The sequence below is a fragment of the Eretmochelys imbricata genome, chromosome 14, assembly GCF_965152235.1.
Source record: "Eretmochelys imbricata isolate rEreImb1 chromosome 14, rEreImb1.hap1, whole genome shotgun sequence".
NCBI lineage: Eukaryota > Metazoa > Chordata > Testudines > Cheloniidae > Eretmochelys > Eretmochelys imbricata.
Genome location: NC_135585.1, coordinates 17,617,486 through 17,640,050, shown reverse-complemented (window position 1 = coordinate 17,640,050; position 22,565 = coordinate 17,617,486). Strand labels below are relative to the sequence as shown.

The following is a 22,565-nucleotide window of genomic DNA, read 5'->3' as shown; positions in this document are numbered from 1 at the left end:
ACCGAGAGGCCACTATGTTAAAGCAGGTTAGTAATTTATGTTTTCAAGCTGTTACATAACTTGATCATACGTTCTGGGACAAAACAAAACGACACGACACCCCTGGGTTAAGATGGAGTTAAGTTTTTAGAGTATATAGCAGTAATTAAGGGTAACATACACATTACAGGGATGTTGTAATTAACCAAAACCCAAGCATTAGAATCCCAAGAAGTTCCAAGTTAAGGCTGCTTAACAGAAATTTGAATGTGTTATATTGAAATGCACATTTAAGACACCAAAGGAGTCTTAATTCTAATCCGTAATGACATCATTCACTAACAATACAACTATGATTAAGGTATCTTAGTGTCTGAAGAACTGATTTTTAAAGACTGTTTTCTTATCCACTTGTCACTGGAGGACAGAGTTAGGGTTGTTTAGATGTCAAAATCCCTGTAATGTTTTTTACTCTTAAGTTACTAATACATACTCTCAAAACTTGAACTCCATCTTACAGTAGCTTTTGCCTTGAATTTTCCTTAGTTTTGTAGGATTAATTGAAAACGTATACATGAATACTAAACAAGAAATCCAAAGAGAATGCTACTATGGGATATTTCTACTAGTTTGAACTATGTGGTAGCAACCTTAAGGGCAGAGGAGCAAAGGCAATGTTAAGAACTTCAAACACTGATGTCCAAACTAATTTGGGGCCATGGAATTTCAGAATGACGATTGGGAACTTTTGACAAGAGTCCAGTCTCTCTAATGAAGCTGACTCACACTACCAATGGAATTGTTGCATGTAATTTAAATGTAGAAGAATGGTGATTGACGGAGTTACCTCTGATGTCACAATGGCCCTGTAACATTTGCCTGAGGCGCTCATCTGGCCCTGTCTGTAGAGTAGTGATACTCAGACCTCAATGGTTCAGGAGCCGAATTAGCAATCAACTTTATCCAAAAGAGCAATAGTAGTGTGAATTCATGGTTTCTTCTATTATTTATATATATTATTCTCACAGCAAAATGACTGACCAAGTATTATTTTATTAACAATTGGTTAACAACATAGTAAAAGCATTCGTATTCGTTAATAATTAAACCACACAGTGTTTTAATATCATGTGCTGCGAAGAGTCGCTTGCAGCTCATAAAGCCTCACTCTGAGCGCCTTAATGTGGCTTGCGTGGTCGCGGCAGAGCATGGGAGAGCGCTCTAAAAAAAACCCACCTCCATGAGGGGCATAGCTCCCAGCACTAGTGCACTGTCTACACTGGTGCTTTACAGAGCTGAAACTTGCTGCGCTCAGGGGTGTTTTTTCACACCCCTGAGCAAGAGTGTTGTAGCACTGTAAATTGCCAGGGTAGACAAGCCTTGAGTATCTCTGGTGTAGGGTATATAATCATAACAATTAGAGAAAAAGGTTAACTCAGTTTAATACTTAGCCTAATTTCATCAAATAAGTCAGTCTATAAAATCATGAACGGTATGGGGAAAGTTAATAGGGAAGCATTATTTACCCCTTCACAAGAATTATAGAACTGGAAGGGACCTTGAGAGGTCATCTAGTCCAGTCCCCTGCACTCAAGGCAGGACTAAGTATTATCTAGACCATCCCTGACAGGTGTTTGTCCAACCTGCTCTTAAAAATCCCCGATGGAGATTCCACAACCTCCCTAGGCAATTTATTCCAGTGCTTAACTACTCTGACAATTAGGAATTTTTTCCTAATGTCCAACTGAAACCGCTCAGGAGTCACCCAATAAAATAAATAGGCAGCACATTTAAAACAAAAGGAAGTACTTCTTCACACAACACACAGTTAACCTGTGGAACTTGTTGCCATGGGACGCTGTGGAGTTCAAAAAAGAACTAGGTAAGTTCATGGAGGACGTGTCAAACAACGGCTACACCATCCCCATAGTCTGGGAGTCACTAAACCTCCAAATGCTGGAAGTGGGACTCGACGATAGGGGATGGATCACTTGAAATTGCCCATATCTGTTCATTCCCTCTGAAGCATCTGGCATTGGCTGCTGTTAGAGACAGGATAATGGGCTACATGGACCATGGTTCTAACTCATTATGGCTGTTCTTATGTTAAAATAATTAATAAATTTGTAAATTCATTATGTATTTAAAGACTTCAATGCTGTAAGTTTAGGAAGAATAGGGTTTATTTCCCCTCTCCCCCCCAACACACACACATAAATAAGATGTGGAATTCCACCTTTAAGGACAAAACGGAACTCAGCACTAACTAATGAGCTGCAACCAGTGCTCCTTAATACAGTAATCCGAAAGTAAACCTGAATCTGGATTTTGGGCCCTTCATTAAAAGTTCTTAGAGTTCCCTTCCAGCACTGTAATTTCCCCTTCCTCTTTCCCCTTTTCCATTATCTTGTATGAAGCTGGGAAGAAATGTTGAATTGTCTTCCAAAAATCCCAAAGAGCTTTATTAACATTCATTTCTGAAGCCCCAAACACCCTTATAAGAAAAATATTTATATACATTTTACAGATAAGTAGGAAGTTAAGTAACTGTCTGAGACAGACTTTGGGCAATTGAGTGGCATAGCTAGGAACAAAATCCAGTCTCTCCTCCCACTTAACACACAGACAACATTATCTCAATTTCTTAAAATGCCTATACAGCAAAAATAAATATACAACAAATCTCAGCTCAAATATTCTGTCCTCTACAGGCTCCCATCTCCAACTGACATCAATGAAGTTTCCATGGAAATGGAAAGAGCGGAATTATCAGAGTTGATCTGTACCATGCAGAACAGACAAACCTTTAGGTTGTATACTACTATTTCTAAGCAATCACAAACAAGAATTTGCCAATATAGCTTTAGATAGATGCTCATGGATCTCCCTACACAAACTTCAACTGTGTACTCAATATATTTAATAAGACATCCCAACCTTTCCCCATGAATGCACTTAACACTTCTAAACTGCTATCCTCAGATTAAATGACAATTGCCAAACTGCCCAGTTTATACTTTTCCAGACCACAATTACCAAATACCCTTTCGCATGTGGAGGTCTGGAGTGCTGGGTAATCCACTGTCAAAAGCAAAGCAGTCAGTTTTCCCCATGAGTTTAATTCTGAATTTTTGAGCTTCTAGACAAATGCCATTTGGCTGATCTATGGGTCCTGCAACCACACTCTTGACATGTTCATAATCTAAACACCTTCAGAGGACTGAAATATTGAGAGTATTTTCAGATTAAAGCAATAGCACTGAGTCTCAATGAATTTTTTTTCTCTTGGTGGTACTTCCTCCAAGTTTGGCAGGATGTTTTAGCTTTCAAAGTGTGAAAGGCTTTTTTCAAAAATACAAAAAACAAACCCACCCAGAACTGGGTAGAAGCAGCTGATGAACAAAGGAACTGCAGCTGTCAGCTACAATACAGTCATGTGTTTCCCCACAAAAACAGAAAGCTATGGAAATAGCTAATCATGCCACGAACATGCAAACTGCAGTAAGTCAGTTTTTCCTTGTGCTTAACTTAATTCACATTCTTGTAACTTCTGGACATTCTAAATAAGTTACATTCTAAAAAACAAATTAATTGCATGCTTTTTTAGACTTTTTTCCTTTGTGAAGCAAGAGACCATCAACAATGACACAAAACAACATAAGCTAAACTGGAAAAAGGCATTTTTACTCCACAATAGGACTGTCCACATGGGGAGTTATAACAGTATAATTCTACTAGCAAATTTCCCTGTGTAGTTAAGCCCACATTTTTAATAAAAAATTACAGAAGAGATGAGTTTGGGATTAAAAATAATTGAAAAAAATCACAAGATTATAAACTGTTTTGAATAAAAGATAAGATACATACTAAGATACTCCTCATTGTACAAACTTCCTGCATAGCAAGAAAATATATTTACTGGGAGGGAGGGATGGGAAGGACTTACATTCCTTAATTTCCAATTTCAAAAATGTTTTATAAAAAAAGGACCCAGACTGTATGGATTTTAAACCTACTGTTACAAATTACACCCAAGGTTACTATGACAGACTGAAAAATAGAGAAATAACCAATTCTCTAAATTCTATATACTATGTGCACTTGAAAGAACTTTATGTATGGCCATTTTCACTGTTCCCTTTCATTATCAGTTAACCAATGTCCATTGTTTCAATGGATCTTCCACATAGCAACAGGAAAAAGGAACATTTAAAAAAAAAGAAAATGTGATGAAGGCAACAAAAATTTGCACAGAATTTAGGGGCAGGTGTACTACCCAAAACTACTTTTCTTTAAAAAATGAATTAAAAGTAACTAGATTTCAAGTTGAGTGATATTCCTTTATAATGAAAGGGATGATTTGCTGATAAATCAGAAACAATTAAGAAAACTTCATACAATTCCAGATCTAGGGATTATATTTTAGTTCAACAATCTAAAAGACTAAACAGAGTAGATATGGAGAACTTTAAGAGTGAAGTGTATTTATGCTTCATGAAATTCTATTCCTCTTTTGTAATTCACTCATTTTAAAATCAGAACCTTATGGACAAAAGTCTTCACAGATCTGCTAAAAATAAACTAAGAAAAGCAGGCAAGTCATCTGGTCAGAAAATTCAAATGCACACATTTACTAAAATGTTGCAACTGAACCTTGCTCTGTTAGTTTGTCTAGTTTTATGCTCAATGAGTTTTAATGTACTTTGACTACTGCACTAAAATGGAGGAATTATAAATTTCTTTTTTTTTTTGCTACAGCTACAATTTATCATCAGTTAAAAAGGATTTCATCTTCAAAGAAGCACAAAATGATCTTTGATTTCTGTTTTAAGAGAAACTAAAATATATTTAACAGTTAATAGGAATAGTAATTTAATTCTTTAAACTGAGTGACTGTGTAAGTAGTTTATGGGCAGATTTTTCCGAAGTGCTCAGCACTCAGCAGCATCTAGTGTTCTTAATGGGAACTGATGGATACCAGGCACTTATGAAAATTTGTCCACTTTATGTAGATGCCTAAATAGGAGCACAGTTTTTTGAAAGTCTGTCTCCACTTTAAGGTGCTTAGCACTTTTGAAAAAATCTAGCCCTTAATCCTCAATCCAGTTTTCTTAAGATCACAAATTCTTAAAAATATATACTTACAGTCAATATTAACACAGCATATGGTGTAGGTCTGATGCACACTAACCATGTGCAGCCACCAAATTAGGATATAAACTTCATTTCTAAAATGAAATTTGTAACTGTGGATGGAACACATTTATAGACAGAATGTAAGTGCAACAGACTTTCATCATATTTCTCTAAATACTCAACACCTTTGGTGCTGAAATCTGTAATATGGATGTCATTAAAACATGGTATATGCTTCCTTATGCACAAACCCATCCCTTGGAAGATCTGTTCAATATCAAAATGTGACCCTAAGAGCACCCCAATGCCAGAACGCAAGGAGGTCCCCAGTATCTAGCAGTGACCCTCAGTTGGTCTGACCAGTTTAGTGTACCACCCCAAATCACTGTTATCATACACGATACCTTTTAGAACTGGCCAGCCGTGCTGAAAGAACAACCTGGGAGAGAAAACTACTTTGAACAAGAGACTAATTTTTTAAGTTAGGTTTTAGACTTTGAAGCATATTTTTAGGTTCTAGTCTTTGAAGCATGTTTTTACATTTGTTTGTAACCATTTCTATCCCAATTCCTTCTACTTGGTATCACTTCAATGTCTTGTTTTTCCACACAACCATCTCAGTGTAGTGCTTCAAACTGAAAAGTAAAATCCTCAAAGTAACATGCTGGTGCTATGTACAGTCTCACTAAAGTGAGCTTGACACGGTTTTGTGAGTAGTACAGTGAGAGGGGCTGAGCACTGCACCCTGCAAGCAGTAACCAGGCTGGTGCAAGCCAGGGTGAGGTCAGTTAAGTGGGCTGTTGGTGTATCAGGGCTCTAAGCCAAAGCTGCACAGCACAAAAGCATCCAAGATTACAGGGCAGGCAGTGACAACCCTTTACTGGTCTCGGTAAACCCCAAAAGCACATCTCAAAGCAGCTGATTTTACAATATTTGAGTTTAATTTCCAAAATAAATTTAAAGGACCTCTAACTCATTTCAACCAGCCAGCATCACAGCTTATATTTTTTGGCTCGAGTGCTCATTTCTTAACCTCGTGTGCCAAGAGTAGTATGATATGTATGAGGGACCCATCATTCTAAAGACTAAGCTATGTGCTCAACAATGTGCATAACTTACATAAGAAAATTTAAACTCTTCAACTTAAAGAGCATTAGCATTCTCAAAGGGTTTTGAAAGCATATTCATCTGGTTCCTTCTTCCATCTATCTAACCTTGGTAACACAAGAAAAGGCTGAATAAACAGTAATTTCCCCCATTTCAGCTACTTTTAGCATTATGTAAACTGGGACATGAAAAGGAATCTTTAAGTCTATAATTTTCAGGAGTTAGCAAAGAGAAAACTTTAAAATAAAATGGCTGTAAATCTTTAAAATGACATACTTTTAGAGCATGGTGGTACATTTAAAGCCTAATGAAATGCACAACAATGCAAATTCAGCCCCCTGAGCAAGTAGCAGGACCAGGAACTAGGAAGATATGCAGAGGAGCGGGGAGGAATAAAGATTCACCAGGGAGACTAATTCTATACCAATGGCTGGAGTAGTTTACGTGGAATTCTTATGCAGTGTCCCTCTATGGCCAGTCAAGACTGAGAGGATCCACAAGGTGCCTGACTTCCCCACAGCTTTACACTCCACCAGTTCTCTTCAGAGAGTGCCTCCAAGTCTGCAAGAAGAGGGGGCTGGATTTGCCCCGGCCTGAATCTATTGCTATCCCCAGATATACATAAGAGTTTCAAATGATGCTTTTCAGAATTTCCATAGAGGAGATATATCCCTAATACTTTTCCAGTTAGAGAAAACATTTATTCCTTTTACCATGATGAAGTATTTGCAACACAACGGTACTGGTGAGAGCTTGCCTTACCAATCCTGGGTCAGAGCGAAGTAGAATTTAGTTTTACTTTTCTTTCTTTGAACAGGATTGTTTCAGGCCCCTCAGTAGAAGAAGCAAAATTTGCCATGGTGTATCAGAATAACGTAAAGGGGACCACGATTCTACTATCACAGTATATAGGTATTTCTCATCACTTTCCATTATTTATTTGTAACCTAAGTAGGGGAGAATAGGAAGCGTGCAGTTTAAATGGTCCACCATGCAACAAAGGACACTCATTCAGTTGGTTTCAGTGGAAAAGGGAAGTTCTAAGTGGTGTCTCCATCCTAGAGCTGATATTAGGACTTGCTGTAACTAGTTTCAACTAGGAGGAGAGCTGTAGGCCTTTAGAGTATAGATATGTTTAGAATCCTGGAGTGGGACTACAACTAAGACACCTTTCTATAGTCCCGTTGGGGATGCAGGTACCAGTTAGCACCTCCTTCGGGCTCATCCTACATTCCCAACCATTCAATATGAACAAAACTGAGCTCAGTTTCATAGATGCCTTGCAAGAAAAGTCTGAGGGCTTTCAATATTCTCAGACAGCTTTCAGATACTGTTGGTAAGACAGCCCTTACAATAAAGATCACAGAGTTTCCATTATTTCCTCATTAAAACAATCTGCCACAGCAATAAATAGTATGCTACCACACTGAAAAAGCTATTCTGTTCTAGACACCTTTAATTACTTTATAGTTTTGGGGGTGTTTCTTAGTCTCTTGTGATCAATGTCTCATGTTCTATTAACAGGGATTTAATTTTTCCCCCCCAAGAAGTATGAGAAGTCTGCAAGCCTAAAAAACATTTTTATACAGATGTACAAAAACTGTTTCCTGAAGGGGTGCAATTTAAACTTGGCATGTACCATTATTTTGTCTGGAATGAGGAACTGTCTTGCTGCTACATTTAAAAGAAGTTTTGTTTTGAAACAGTTACCACCATTTGAAAGCTGGGTACTGAGCATGTGCATTATGAAACGTTCATTTCAACATAAAGTGGAATACGCTGTACATTCTCACTAGCATTATTTGGTCATTCAAATAACCATTGATGGTGAACTCCACAGATTTTACCTCTGTGATAGAAACCAAGAAAATTTAGAGTTTGGCTCTAACTTACAAAAAGCACTACTCACCATTTCCTGCAGTAATAACCCATCTTAACTACTGACTTTACCAATTTTCCAGTGACGTAAACACATTTAAAGCCAATGATATAATAATAAGGTACTGCAGGTGTACAAGTATATTCTTAAAATGAATATATTGCAAGCAGAATTCTTGTGATAATAACTGCCCTATGAATGAAGTTTATGTTTGAAACAAATCAAGTATACAATCACTAGTCTACATCTGAAGTCATGCAAAGTATTGTGTTTAACTCACTATTTTGCATTATATACATTCCTAGTCTACTAGTTCTGATTCTTTAGCTATTGTTATTTCAACTTCTTTTATATTATGGGTATTTTCTTCTCAAGAAAACAAAAGCTTAGATGACACAAGATCTTAGAGGATTTTCTTTGTTTAAAAAAAAAAAAATCCAGCATGCTTCAGATACAAATATCTCCACAAACACAAAATAGTTTGAAAGCACAAAGCTAATTTTAACATGGCAGTTTTAATGATGTTAGCAAGGTATGATGAGAGGAATACATTTTTGGTAGTTGTTTTGACTTAAAGAGTTCCTGACAGATATGTTAGATGGAAATAAAAATACTACCTCAACACAATAGAAATGTAACAACTCCTTAATTCAAATGGCAAGGTACACAGAGAATTTTCGCTGAAAAATCATCTCGTATATATAAAAGTCTAAAACAGGAACAAGTTTACTTAGTTACAAAAACACATGCCGTATTAAATATGTAACTACTGAGTTTAATAGAGTATTAGAAAACATGAGTAGCAGCTGTGGTATTGCTTGTAAATAGCATTACAAGGTGCTGAGCATACACTGGTACCAATCAAAATGTATCAATACAGAAACATGCAAAAATGAGGTCTTCAGTGGATTAAGATATGAGATAATATGCATTTTATTTAGATTTTCTTTAGACTATTCTTTATAGGACCAAAGAGGGAAGAAGTTGATGTGACTGCTCTTCACGTCCTTTTTCTATTTCATGAGAACCTGAACAACTGTGGTTTTGACTAAGTGTATACAGAAATATCAGAGATCTACTTCTGTTATTTTTAAAGTGGGAACCTAGGTCAGGGTCACTCTTCAGTGCTGGTGGTTTTCGTTTGTAAGAAGTACACATAGATCAGTGACCATACACCTCATGGGCTTTGTTTAGTGTTGTGATAATTGGGAGGGGGGGTTGGAAGGGGAGAAGAGAGAAAGAGTTCCTTTTTATGGACACCCCAGCATGCGGTGGTTCAGAGCCCTAAAAGTTCTAGCCTTCCCATTGGATCTTTTGGCCAGGTGCCCACTCACTTCCTTTTACCTATGCATAGCAGTGAAACTTTTTAACCCTTGGCAGGTAGAGCAATTAAAAAACAGCTACTAAAAATATTTTTATAGCTACTGGCTGGCTGTCCATAAAATGGAGCTACCCACCCCCCTTCATTTATCACAGGTGTTTTTGTTCACCTCTCTGGCCTTACTTTATACTCATATCCCCAACCCTTCCCAATTAAATCAAAATAGAACTGTTAAGAGAATACTTCTTGCCTGCTGCTCTGACCACATCACCCTCTTCCACTGTAACAAATTTAAGCTTCTCATCCTCAGTTTCAATGCTCCTCACAGCTCTGCCTCTAGTGTCTGCTCATCCCCTATTGTGTTTCTTTGCCCCTCCAAAGATGCCAGCCTCAACAGTCCTTTCAACAGCTTCTCACACAAACACCTTTGTGCCTTCTTCCACTTGCAACAGCCTAACTGACCAACACCTGCTCCTTCAGACCCACCTCTGCTGCAAACCCTAAAATAAATCTCCCAAAAATTATGGCAAGGCTTTGGGGAATGTTTGGCATTTCCTCTCCCTCCTACCACTTATAGTCTAAGAAGACAAGCAAAATATAAGTTCTTCAAGGCAGGTACTCTGTATTCTGTACAGGACCTAGCAAAAGAAGCCCTGACCACACTTCAGCAATACAAGTAATAATATTCAAGTAAGAAAATTACAGTTTAAGAAGTGATACTTACAGCCATAATTAACTCAAAGGGGTGTTTATACACCCGCACGGGGGATTGATATTTCTGCACCATGGTTTCAGATTAATAAGAACTATTCAGACCTGAAAAACAAATTTTTAAAATGTCATTGTCACATGTTGTTAGTTTATGAGAGAGATTCCTTGCTCATCTCCTCACGTACAGTAACCTACATCATGAAGATTGCAGTGGCAACAGAGTATTTAACACCAGCTGAAACTTTTCTGCTGAGCTTATAGCTGAAGTAAATTATACTGATGTGCCACCATAAAAATTTCTTTGCTTGCGTTTTTTTTTTTTTTTTTTTTTTACTCTCTCTCTCTCACACACACACACACGTACTGTGATAGAAGTGCTACAGATGTTCACGAGTTTGCAGGTTTTGGGTTTGTTATTAAGAGTGTAATATACAAGTTCACTTACCACCCTACTATAGGGTCTGAGCAACTATATATATTTAGACAGCATCTATATTTTAAGTGCTTCCAAAATGTTTTAAAAAAAAAAAAAGCAGCAAATTGGTATGTTCTCATTCTACCATTTTAGCAACATACTGTTGGGACATTTCAAAACCACTCATTCACAAATGAGCATTACAAGAAGTCTCATGACTATTGGCACATACTGTTAGATGCAAAAAGCTCTGTCCAGGTTAGCCACACAGTCCCCTCCCATTGTACAAAACCCTGCAAAACTCACAATTCATGGTATATTATTATAATCCCCCATTCTGACTCTCAGATTGCTGAAGGGATAATTTAAAACAATTAAGATACAAGGCCCTGAATTCCATTTTCTAATAACGTGTAAAATCTCAAAACGTTTAAAAGATGCTTTTTCCTCTGAAATAATGTATTATGTGTAAATAGGATTAGAGTATCCTTCACTATTTTCAAGCATGAAAGGAATACAAAGTGCTGACGGACCAACTTGCTGATGAGGGAGAAGGAAATAAGTTAAGTAAACTATGGATATGTTAATACACACACAGACAAATTCACTGCAGGCATAAGCAGAAGCAAGTATGTTCATTTACACCAGCAATGAATTTGGTCCATCAAGTTCTTTCTTGAATGCATACTAATAAATACTGGCATCAGTACCCTTGGATGAAAATATTGGCTGCTAGCCAGATTTAAGACATACATGCAATGTTAACTTCTTTGAACAGCCATATTTCTCATTAATACTAATATGCTCTTAAACAGTGTCTATATTACTTCCACAAACTCATCAACTTCAGATGAACAGTACAGTGGACAGAAGTCTCACTTAACAGAAACATGAAGCAACAAATGCTAAAAAAGAATGAGACAGATAATCTGGCAAAAGATTTATTCAAGTGATGAATTCATCCATCTACAGTCACGCTCTGGATTTATTTTAAAATATCTGAAAGTGCAGTAATAAATAATGTTTAATTTTTAATTCTGAATTAAAAATTACAAATCCATTTGCAGTGTAGAACTTCAGCACTGTTTTCCATTACAGATTGGAAATCTGTATAATATATTCTTGCTTGGTTAGTTGAATTGACTCAGTATACAGATTTAAAGGAAAAGGCAACAATTATAAAGCCAGGTCTTCTAGACATGAGCTAGGATAGTTCTTAGTCTGCTTTTAGAAGAATGAACGTGGCAGTCTCATGTACATAACAGGTCTCAAAGTAATACCTGCTAAAGTCTGTGGAAAACAGTTTCTATTGTTATAGCAAGATTTAACTAAACGATTCAAACGTATAACTCATAGCCTCTCCACTAAACCAGCCTCAAAATACCAAAGGAACATTAACAGTCTCTTCCAAGAGAGGTTTTAAGTTATATGTTAAACAAGTATTTGGTAAGATTCTAAAGCCAAGGAATACTGGGGACAAAAAAAACCTCATCTGAAACAAGAGACACCTTAAAGCTATTTGACAAATGATTGAAAGCTACAAAACCTAGATAACTGTAAAGAAAATGGACAGATAGGGAAGATTCTTTTCCCTCAAGAGAGACATTTAAGACAAATTTATCTGAAGTCAAAAGTGTCTTTCTGGGCTTTATCAAAAGCACCTTAATGGAACAAAATGTACGTACAAATCAACAGAGACATAACATCTTCAAAACACAGCTGCTTTCCCACCAAACTACAAGACTCTCAAGACTGAGTTTTAGAGAAAGCTTGGAAAGATTTTCAAAGTAATAGTTTATCTGACATTTTAGTGCTTCTGTCTACAGTGAAGAAGCTCTCTGGTCCCTAAAGTGAAGGCAAGTATCATCTTTAAATTGGGGAAGGTGTCAGTAGTCTCTGACCAGAGGGAGAAAGATATGCTTTCTCCAGATATGGATATATTCCCCCCACCCCCTTCCAGAAGCTAGGGGAGGGGGAGGGACAGAATACTTGGGAGAGCTGGAGCTAGACAGAGAAAGCTGGAGGGAAAAAAGTTGCTTCTTTAGGATGCCCAATGGGGGGTGGGGGGAGGAGGGAGCGAGCATCTAAAGCAGGCAGGAGAGGTAAAAGGAGAAGTACGGGAAGAAGTAGCAGAAGCAATCAGAAAAGACGGAAGGGGGGGGGGAGAAGAGAGAGATTGTACCCTTTGTTTCCTCCCCTTCCTTTACGGAAAGGGAGTGTAAGCACAACAGAGCCGCGTGAAAGCATTAACAGAGAGCAGGGAACAAACAGGGAAGCAGAGGGGGACTCGGGACATGGAAGAAAACTGGGGGAAGCAGCAAACGGATTCTAAGGAGAAGCTATGAGCTAGCGCGGGGGGGGGGGGGGCAGGAAATCTACAGGATGATGGGAAGAAGGTTAAACTCTACTGGGACCCAAGCAGGGGGAAGCAGTGTGAAGGGGGGTAGAGAAGTAAAAATAACGGACAGCAGAGAGGGAGGCCACTGAGAAAGCAGGGCTCTGGGAAAGTAAAAGAGGGTGAGTAGGTTCTGGGAAGCAGGAAGAGGCAGCGTGCACAAATGTAGCGGTATAGGGGCAGAGGTAGGGGTACAGGGTGGAGAAGTGTGGGGGTACCAGGGCAGGGTGGAAAGGGGTAAAGATAGGGGCACAGCCTGGAGAGGGGCGGGGGCACAGCTTGGAGAGGGGCACAGACGTAGGGGAATAGGGCCAGGGTAGGGGATGCAAGGAGCAAGGGGGCAGTGGAGAGGTCGGGGATGCGGGGGGGGGGGGGCATGGGAGAGGGGTCGGGGGGGGGGTACGCGGACGGCGTAGGGGAAGGGATGAGGGGGGAAAAAAGGGGGGGCGCGCGGCAGGGAACGGAGCTTTGGGGTGCCGGTCGGTGCCACCTACTCACCTCCTGTCACAAAGACCGGCGGGGTTCTGGCCTCATGTCGGCTCCGGGCGCAGCCACCGCCGCCGGCCGGTTCCGGGGAGGAGGCAGCGGCCGCCTGCTGATACTAGTGACAGGGGGAAGGAGGGGCCTGGCCACCTGCCAACGCGTGCGCATGCGCGGCCTGCAGACACGCAAACACAGCACACTCCGTTAAGTATTGCGCGTGCGCATCCTAGGCCAGTCTAGGCACAGCACGGGACAGTCTGGCTTTGCACTTTTGCGCGTGCGCGGCTGAGGAGCCAGGCGGAGTGACGATCTGGCCGGCTGTCCGATCCTGCGCATGCGCTGGTATGATTGGCGGAGGGAGGTCTCGCCCTGCTGCCCTCAGGCTGGCAGCATGCAGCAGTGAGCTGTGCTACTAGACGGGAGGGGGCGCTCCAGTCGCTCAGCCCCAGCCTGCCCCTTTGCAGCCCCTCCCCATCATTAACCAGCATGTAAAGACACCAGGAATGCATGCCACGAAGTGAGCTGTAGCTCAGGAAAGCTTATGCTCAAATAAATTTGTTATTCTCTTAGGTGCCACAAGTCCTCCTGTTCTTTTTACACTAGGAATAATAGCAATACAGGGGAGAGTCCCACCCCCAGCACAGACAAACTGCAGCAGGCACCTGCACTGAGGCTGGGAGGCCTCCTGCTGCAGCTCGGCAAGGGGTCTAGATACGGGGGTCAGGCTGGGGATCCGCCTTGGACAGTGACTCTGAATCTTTCCAGACTCCTGTACCCCTTTCAGGAGTCTGATTAGTCTTGCGTACCTCCAAGTTTCATCTAGGGTTGCCAACTGTCTAATTGCACAAACCCAAACACCCTCACCCCACCCCTTCCCCAAGCCCCCGCCCCTTCTCTAAGGCCCCACCCCCGTTCACTCCAGCCCCCGCTTCTGTTCACCGCTGGGCTGGAGGTTGGGGTGCGGGCTCTGGGCTGGGGCCGAGGGGTTCGGAGTGTAGGAGGGAGCTCCGGGCTGAGCCTGGGGCAGGGGGTTGGGGTGCAGGAGGGGGTTCAGGGTGCAGGCTAGGAGGGAGTTTGGGTGTGGGAGGGGGCTCAAGGCTGGAGCAGGGGGTTGGAATGCAGGAGGGGGTGCAGGCTCTGGGAGGGAGTTTGAGTGCTAGAGGGGGCTGGGGCAGGGTGTGGGAGGGGGTTTGGGGTGCAGGCTCCAGCAGGGTGGCTAGTGGAAGTGGCGGCATATCTGAGGGCAGGTGGCTCTGCAAACTGCCCCAACCCTTGCCTGCATCACCGCCCCGCTTCGTTGCAGGACTCAGGCCTAAGACATTATTTCAACTGAAAAATAAATTTATTAGTGTTAAACCCTGTCTCTTAGACCACCTAGCCATCCCCTCCTAGTATCTCCCCTCATAATAAAATGAATCTGGAATAAAACTCTCCTCTGACTTTCAGTTTCCTGATGTTATCAACATAAAATTCTATGAAGGCTGGTTTGCCACCAATAGTAAATTGATTACAGAATGGATGCTCTCCCATTTAAAGAGGGCACACATTGTTCACCCCTCCCCCCAATCACTCCAATAGCACTCATCTTTCCCTGGCTTTGATTAGCTGTTCTATCTTTATTCAGCCAGCAATTACAGAGGCTGGGATGCTCTACAGATGTGGATCGCTGGGAGAGAGCTGTCTCACTGCAAGTTTATAATGATAACCATATCATCTGTAACGTGCCCAGAGCAAGAAATACAATTTGGTTTTCTGTAGTGGTTTTTCCACTCAAGGTATCCTAATGTGCTTTACAATAATAACTTAGCAATTAGGGGCCAGATTCTGTGTGTGCCCACTGGAATTCTATTATGGAATGGTTACATGACCTCCATGCTGTTCAAGGATCTTAATTTCCTCACTTTGGACATTCAAGAGCCTTTTTGACTAGCTTCCTTGTATTTTTGAAATCCCTCTTTCTAAAGTGCCACGGTAATATTTTTGGTACAATTCCTTCCCTGAGGCCTTAATTATATTTTGATCACTATTAATTAGTGATTCAACTATAGTTATTTTTTGAACGAACCTGTGTGGTATTTAAGACTAAGTCACTAATAGCCTCTCCTCTGCTGTTCTCTCATATTAGCTGTTACAAGAAGCAGTTATTTAAGGTGTTGAGAAACTGCTTCTCTAAACCTTTTCCCACTGCAGCATTTGACCACTTTTACGTGCACACAGGTAAAGTCACCTGGCAATACTGTGTTATTAGACTTAGTTGGCTTTTTTATTGTCCTCGGTATTGTGTGCCTAATAAGGTTACCAACCCTCAAGGATTGGCCTGGAGTCTCCAGGTATTATAGAATAATCTTTCATTAAAGATTATGTCATGTGATGAAATCTCCAGGAATACCTCCAACCAAAATTGGCAACCCTAGCACCCAATATCCTTTTCTTGATATGAAGACCAGTAAAATAATCCTATTAGTATATCTATGTTCTTAGCATTTGGAATTTGCCTCCATACAGCTTCCACTGTATGGTCCTCTTTACTCAGAAATTTTAGCTCATTAGATTCTGTGTAATTTAAGTTCTAGTGCAATTCCCCCAATTCCAGAATACAAGCAGTAAATCTGCACTAAAGTGGCTTTTTAAAAAAAGAAATAAAGGAACTAGGTTGTCTTTGGTGAAAGGGGAAGAAGTCATTAATGTATTCTTTAAGTGCTTACATTGTGTTTGGCAATGTACAAATAAAAAAAATATCAGTCCCTACACTGAAGACTACAGTTTAGCAAGACTGACACAAAGGAAGGACTCACTCAGTTTTTAAAAAAAATATATTACTATTAATATATGATTTATAATTATTGTTGACTCACTGCTTATGGGCATCACAGAAGTGAGTCTTTAGAAAGGATGTGAATTAAGAAACAGCAAACTGAAGTGTCTTATGAAAGGTTGTGAAGAAAGGTCTTTTTCATGCGTAAGAAAAGGAACAGGAGGATTGAAGCCTAGAGGATACAGATTGAAAGTACGACACAACAAATGTTTTTAGCACTTAAGGGATGTGGCTTACTAGGCACAGAAGGAAGTTAAACCCTGTGTGCGTTATATAAGGTCACTCCCCATCACGTGAATGTGTTTCTCAGACTACATTCTCCAGTGTTATGTATTCTGATTACACAACAGTTATTTACTCTGTTTTCAGGCAATATTCTCACTGGAGTCAATGGGAATTGTTGACGTAGGATACATTATTAATAAATAATGGTTACCCTAAAGTGAAATTGATCAAGAGCAGTGTGCTGTGATTTTCTCGGCACATATAAAACAGCTTGTGGCCAAAATTAATCTTTTATAATTCCACAAAAGTTCATGGAGTTTCACCAGGGATGGACCTTGTCCTTGCCTTTCATTACAAATCACAGAGTCAGGGTAAGAATTCAATTATACTTTGCTAAACACTGAAAAGCAACTTCTGTCTTTGCTGCTGTTGTGTTAAAATAGCAAAAAAGAGGGAAGTTGTGAATAATGCTCAGCAGGACAGATCGCAGACAGATGCAAGTTCTGATTGCTAAACCCTAAATAAATTAAAATGCTACAAACTAAAAGATCCAATTTTGATCTCAGAGATGCTGGTGTAAATCAAAAGTAACTGCAGGTAAGTCAGTGGAATAACTGATGTTCACTGATGTAACTGAGAACAGAATCCAGTTCTCAAGCCCCCAGAAATCACAAAAAGGCCCCAATCCTGCACTCCTCTCTCAGGTAAAATTAGCATGATGATTGACAAACAATTAATAAGACATGGTCTGCGTCCAAGTGAACTAGCATTCTGGTTCACACGTGACAAAACAATTTAGACGTAAAGGGTATACCTGCATTGCAATAGAGAGGTGTGATTGCAGCATGAGTGGGCATAGCTGAGCTAGCTTTGATTGAGCCAGCTTGCTAAAAATGGAGTGTAGCCACAGCCTGGGCACCAGCACAGGATAGCTGCTGGCGTACAGTCTCACCCAGGACCCTGGGTACATACTCAGGCAACAAGCCCATGCTGCTGCCACTACGCTGCTATTTTTAGCAAGCTGATTCAAAGCTAGCTTGGGTATGCCTCCTTGTGCTGCAATCATCCCTCCTGACTGCAGCGTAGACATAGCCTACAAGTGCACGCTGTGATGGGATGATCTGGAGGAGGTGTATGAATTTTTAAAGACTTAACGGAAGAAGCGAGTTTTGGGGGAGGATTGGAAAGAGAGAGTGAGAGGATTGGAAAGAGAGAGTGAGAACGTAGCACTTTTCATGTGGAGATCTTAAAGTACTGTACAAAGGCAGGGAAGGTATTTATTATCCCCATTTTACAGAGGAGGAAATTGAGGCCCATAAAATGTTACACTTAAGGTCACACAATGAATCTGTGGCAGAGCCAAGACAAGAACCCAGCTCATTTGAAATTTAAGCTGGTCACTGATCCATTGGATCACGCTGCTAACTAGTAGCTCATTGAACACTTCAACTACAGTAACATTTATCTAGCACTCACATGACTGAGAACTGGGCTAATATTAGTCTTAGAGAAACTTGCGCCCTGGAGCCTTAGGTCTTGGTGTCCTGAGTCACTAACAGTTGGCAATAGGCTTTTTGCTTTTGCTCTCAAATTACTTATCGGAAAATTGATTCAGAAGCCAGTTAGGCTCAGCTGCCAGCACTCTGACTCCATTGACCTACGTCACAGCACAGATGCCAATAGCATGCTAAGATTTACGCAAACCAGTATTGGCATATAGGACCAAGTTCTGATTCATGAAATGTATGAATCAGGATAAGCATGTGACCACAGTGAGTGTAACAAATCTATTCCATTTATACAGTGCCTCCTATATGGAATTTAAAGTCAGTACTCATAACAAACAGGGCTAGTGCAGCAGGAAGGAATCTGTTGGCATCGTAAATAATGAAAACAGGATGAGAAGGGGGCTAGCGCATATTCTTGGTTAAGCATCAGATCTGACATTCACTGCCTCACCCATCTGTGAGAACACTCAGGAGGCTGATAGCACAGACTTCATGGAGAAATTAACCTCAGCAGCATCTGTGACACAATCAATATGATTTCATCCCGCAATTATCCGTGTGAGATACTGGAGCAAGTCTGCTTTGCAGTGTGAAGGGAAAGAATCACTGAGTTTGTGATGCAAAAGGAGGACGATTTTTCACTTATATAGGGATTTTAATATTGGTGCAGGATGCCACACTGGCAGTAACTGCCAAAAACACAGCGGCGTGTCTCAGAGCCAGGATCAACTGATTTGCTGGGTTTCAGAGCCTAGACTCCAGCTCGAGCAGGAACATCTACACTGCTATTTTAGCCCTGCAGCGCAAGCCTGAGTCATCTGTCCCAGGATCTGACACTTGCTGCGATAGGGTCTTTTTGCAGTGTAGATGTACCTTCAGAATCTGACTCTGATCTCTCTTATATCACTGTAACTCAGAAGTTGCTCCATTCAAATCAATGCAATTACACCAGCACCAAGCTATTGTAACTGAGAAGAGAATCAGGTTCCGATTTCCCATATTTAACCAAAAGCAGGTAGGGCCAGATTTTCAAGGATATTTACGTGCCTAAAGAAGCAGGAAGGTGCCTAGTGGGATTTTCAAAAGCGCATAAACAGTTAGGTGCCTACATCCTATTGATTTGAATGGGACATAGCCACTAACTTTCTTAGGTGCTTTTGAACCTACCTGCACCAACAGAGACCTAAATGCCTTTGAAAAATCTAGCCAGTAGTTCCTTGGAAGGGACTTCATAAATTTCCCCTCACTGCTCCACCAATGTGCATCTGTATTGAACTGGAGGGACACACTCTAGGGGAGAGAAGTTAGTTCACTTTCTGTGAGTGTTAGTTCTTGGCATCTATACGGAGACTGCCAAGAAAGGCGTCAGTTAGTGCCAGACTTGGTGGTGGGTGAATGATGTGAGAGTGCTGTCCCTGGAAACTGCTCTCAGCTATCCAAGTCTGTTCACATACGTGAATGAACAGCCATCAAATGACAAAAAGTGACCTGGGTGACAACCGGTTACCTAGAGGTGAAACGCCAATTACTAGTCACTGGGCCATCCAGTCCTCAGTTCAGATAGGGACTCAGGGGCTGCCTTTGTCTAATAAACTAACAAATGACACTTGTCAGTCATTTGAAAAACATGCTTCTTGATTAAGTGGTTCTGAAAATGCAAAGCTCAACTAAAATCCTTTCAAAATAAATCTAAAAGGCTGTTTAACATCCCTCTTAGTAACTGGGTTTGCGGGTATGGAAAGGAAGAAGTTAATGGGATTGCATGAAGACATAAGGACCAATGCTGGGGGGAGCACACTGCTGGATCAGGCCCTTATGGCCCAATCCAAGCACCCATTGAAGTCAATAGGAAGACTCCCATGGACTTCAACTGGCATTAAATCAGGCTCTGAGGTTGTAAGCTATTCAGGGTGTAGTTATCGTCCCTATTTGCCTGTAAAGTGTCTTGCATTTTTATAATAGCATAGACATAGTAATAAACAACAATCCCATCGCATTAATAGAATAAATAATGTGCAATATTAAAAATTACCCGTAAAATCCAGCTATTTGATGGTCAACTTCTTTGCATGTAGATCCCAATCCACCTCCCCTTAAAGTCAATGGGAGCTTTTTCATTGACTTCCAAGGAGCTGGATTGAGCCTGTAGAGGTTGTCTACTCTTGTGTGGGCACAGTTATTCTGCTGTAAAGATGCTTATAGTTGCATAGCTTATTCCATACAAGAAGGGAAATAGATAATACCAGTAGAAGGCACGTTTATACTGGTATAATTGTGTCCATGCTAGGAGTTGCCGCTGTATAACTATTTCATTTTTTAAAAAAGTCATACTCTGAATCAAAATAGTTATGCAGGTAAATATAGTTAGAGGAATGCTGTGTGTAGACCAGGCCTTTGTTAGCAACTTTCATTCAACAATCTCTTTAGAAGCATAAGTTTCACGATGCTATTCCCAAGCCACTGGAAATAAATGCTCCTAGTTTGTGATCAGCAGAACTGTTCACATTAATTCTAGTCTTGTACCAAGGCAATCCCATTTTTTGATATACACGCTCAGTCCACTTTAATTTGTCTTCATTAGACAGAGGAAACCTCATTGTGCTCCATAGCAGTGCCTGCATTTTAGAGATTAAACAAAGAAAACATGACACAGTAAGATTGTAACAGACTTGCAGAAGCAGCAGCCTGAATAGAAAGCATAATTTGAGGCAGACGTTCATCCCATTTAATTTTTTCCATTGCAGACTCAATGAGTTTAATGTTAATAAAAGGGGCTACGCAGAGGACACTGGAAACTGTACTTCTCTCTTCACCCACAGATCTGATACAGCATGGGAAGCAGCTCTGCAAATTTGTCCACACCCACCACAGCAACATTCCTCAGCTTTGACCTAGAGAGATCATAGCCCAGATTCTCTGCTTGTGTAACTATTTTGATTACCGTGCCACATAATAGAAACTACCATTGCAATTTGGCCTCCTTACTGGTCAAAGATTGAACACTCATCTCCAGAGAAATGAGGACAAAGTAAGTGTTGGCATAACTCCATTGAAGTTACATCCACAGAAAACTTGGTTCCATTTCTCTAGAGACAAGAGAGAATATATTTAGCAACTATGGCCCATTTGGTCCTTGGTCTCTCTACTGTGGCGGTCAACAAAGGGTCCAATTTTCTGGAGGTTTTTATTATGTTCATACCTGTAAGCTAGGAACTGGAATGTAACCAAAGGCTCTTAAGGAAAGTAAGCAATCATGGGATAAGGCAGATAGTCCTCTCATTGATCAGTAACTGGTTAAAAAAGATAGGAAACAAATGGTAGGAATAAATGGCCAGTTTTTACAATGGAGAGAGGTAAATGGCAGGGTCCCCAAGGATCTGTACTGGGGACCAGCACTGTTCCACATTTCATAAATGATCTGGAACAGGTGGTGAACAGTAAGGTGGCAAAGTTTGCCATAATAGTAAATTACTCAAGCTAGTTAAGTCCAAAGCTGACTGTGAAGAGTTATAAAAGCTCTCACAAAACTGGGTGGCTGGACAAGAAAATAGTAGATGAAATTCAATATTGATAAATGTAAAGTAATACACATTGGAAAACATAATCCCAACTACACATAAAAAATGATGGGTTCTGAAATAGCTGTTCCCACTCAAGAAAGAGATCTTGGAGTCATTGTGGATAGTTCTCTGAAAACATCTACTCGGTGTACAGTGACAGTCAAAGCAGCTAACAGAAGGCTAGGAAGCATCAAGAAAGGGATAGATAATAAGACAGAAAATATCATAATGCCACTATATAAATCCACGGTACACCCACATGTTGAATACTGCATGCAGTTCTGGTTGCTCTTGCCACAGTGTCTGAAATGGCTCATGGTTGAGAGTACCAACCTCAGGGCAGACTGTCAAAAGTAGGGCAGACACCCCGAACTGGTTGTGAGTTCTATAATTACATTTCACCAACCCAGTAACAAATGTGAACTCCTGGATTACTTTAACAGTCTTACCATGGAATCACAGACAGTCCCCTTGCACACTCCAGTGTATCTTGCCACCCAGACAATTTGGACTATGTGATATATATACACCAAAAAAAAAATCACAAAATATTCAGTTTACTTCCAATCCCAGGGGACCAGCCACTTCCCCCAGATCAATTTATACCCTAGATCACACACGAAAACAATGCTTGTGGCCAATCCTGTAATAAACTAACTACATTTTTATTAGGAAAAAGGAATAATAGCATTATTTACAGGTTAAAGAAAGTGTATCTAACAGACTGAAACTCATTTGTGTAACTCAAAAGGTGACAGATGTAGAAATTGGTCAATTCAAAACGCCTTTCAGAGCTAACCCATGCCAAGCAGCATGGGGATCTCTTTGCTTATGTTTAGGAATCATTGCCCCTCAAAGTCCAGACAGCATGAAAGAGAATCAGTTTCTCCTTGTCAGGGACTTTTATCCCCTCCACTGCAGAGTCCAAACTGATGAGATGAGTTCATGTGTAGGTCTCTCCTTCCTGGAGGGAGTTAGGAATGCAATCAGCAGGGCCTCTGTCCTTTGATGCTACACAATACCTCATCTGT

General features: G+C 40.6%; 1 protein-coding gene across 7 annotated transcripts in view; it reads right to left on the bottom strand.

Annotated features, from left to right (window-relative positions):
- The window catches only part of SEC14L1 (SEC14 like lipid binding 1), a 126,699-nt gene that overhangs the window by 72,502 nt on the left and 31,632 nt on the right, over window positions 1-22,565 (bottom strand). For 5 of the 7 annotated variants that reach the window (XM_077834106.1, XM_077834107.1, XM_077834105.1 and 2 more), the window contains one exon: window positions 10,147-10,238. The exons of 1 other annotated variant lie outside the window; for it this stretch is intronic. In XM_077834106.1, the coding sequence (XP_077690232.1) occupies window positions 10,147-10,209 (63 nt within the window). In that variant the 5' untranslated portion in view covers window positions 10,210-10,238. Of the gene's footprint in view, window positions 1-10,146; window positions 10,239-13,441; window positions 13,551-22,565 lie in introns of those variants that run through there. One more of the 7 variants, XM_077834108.1, reaches the window with a different exon arrangement.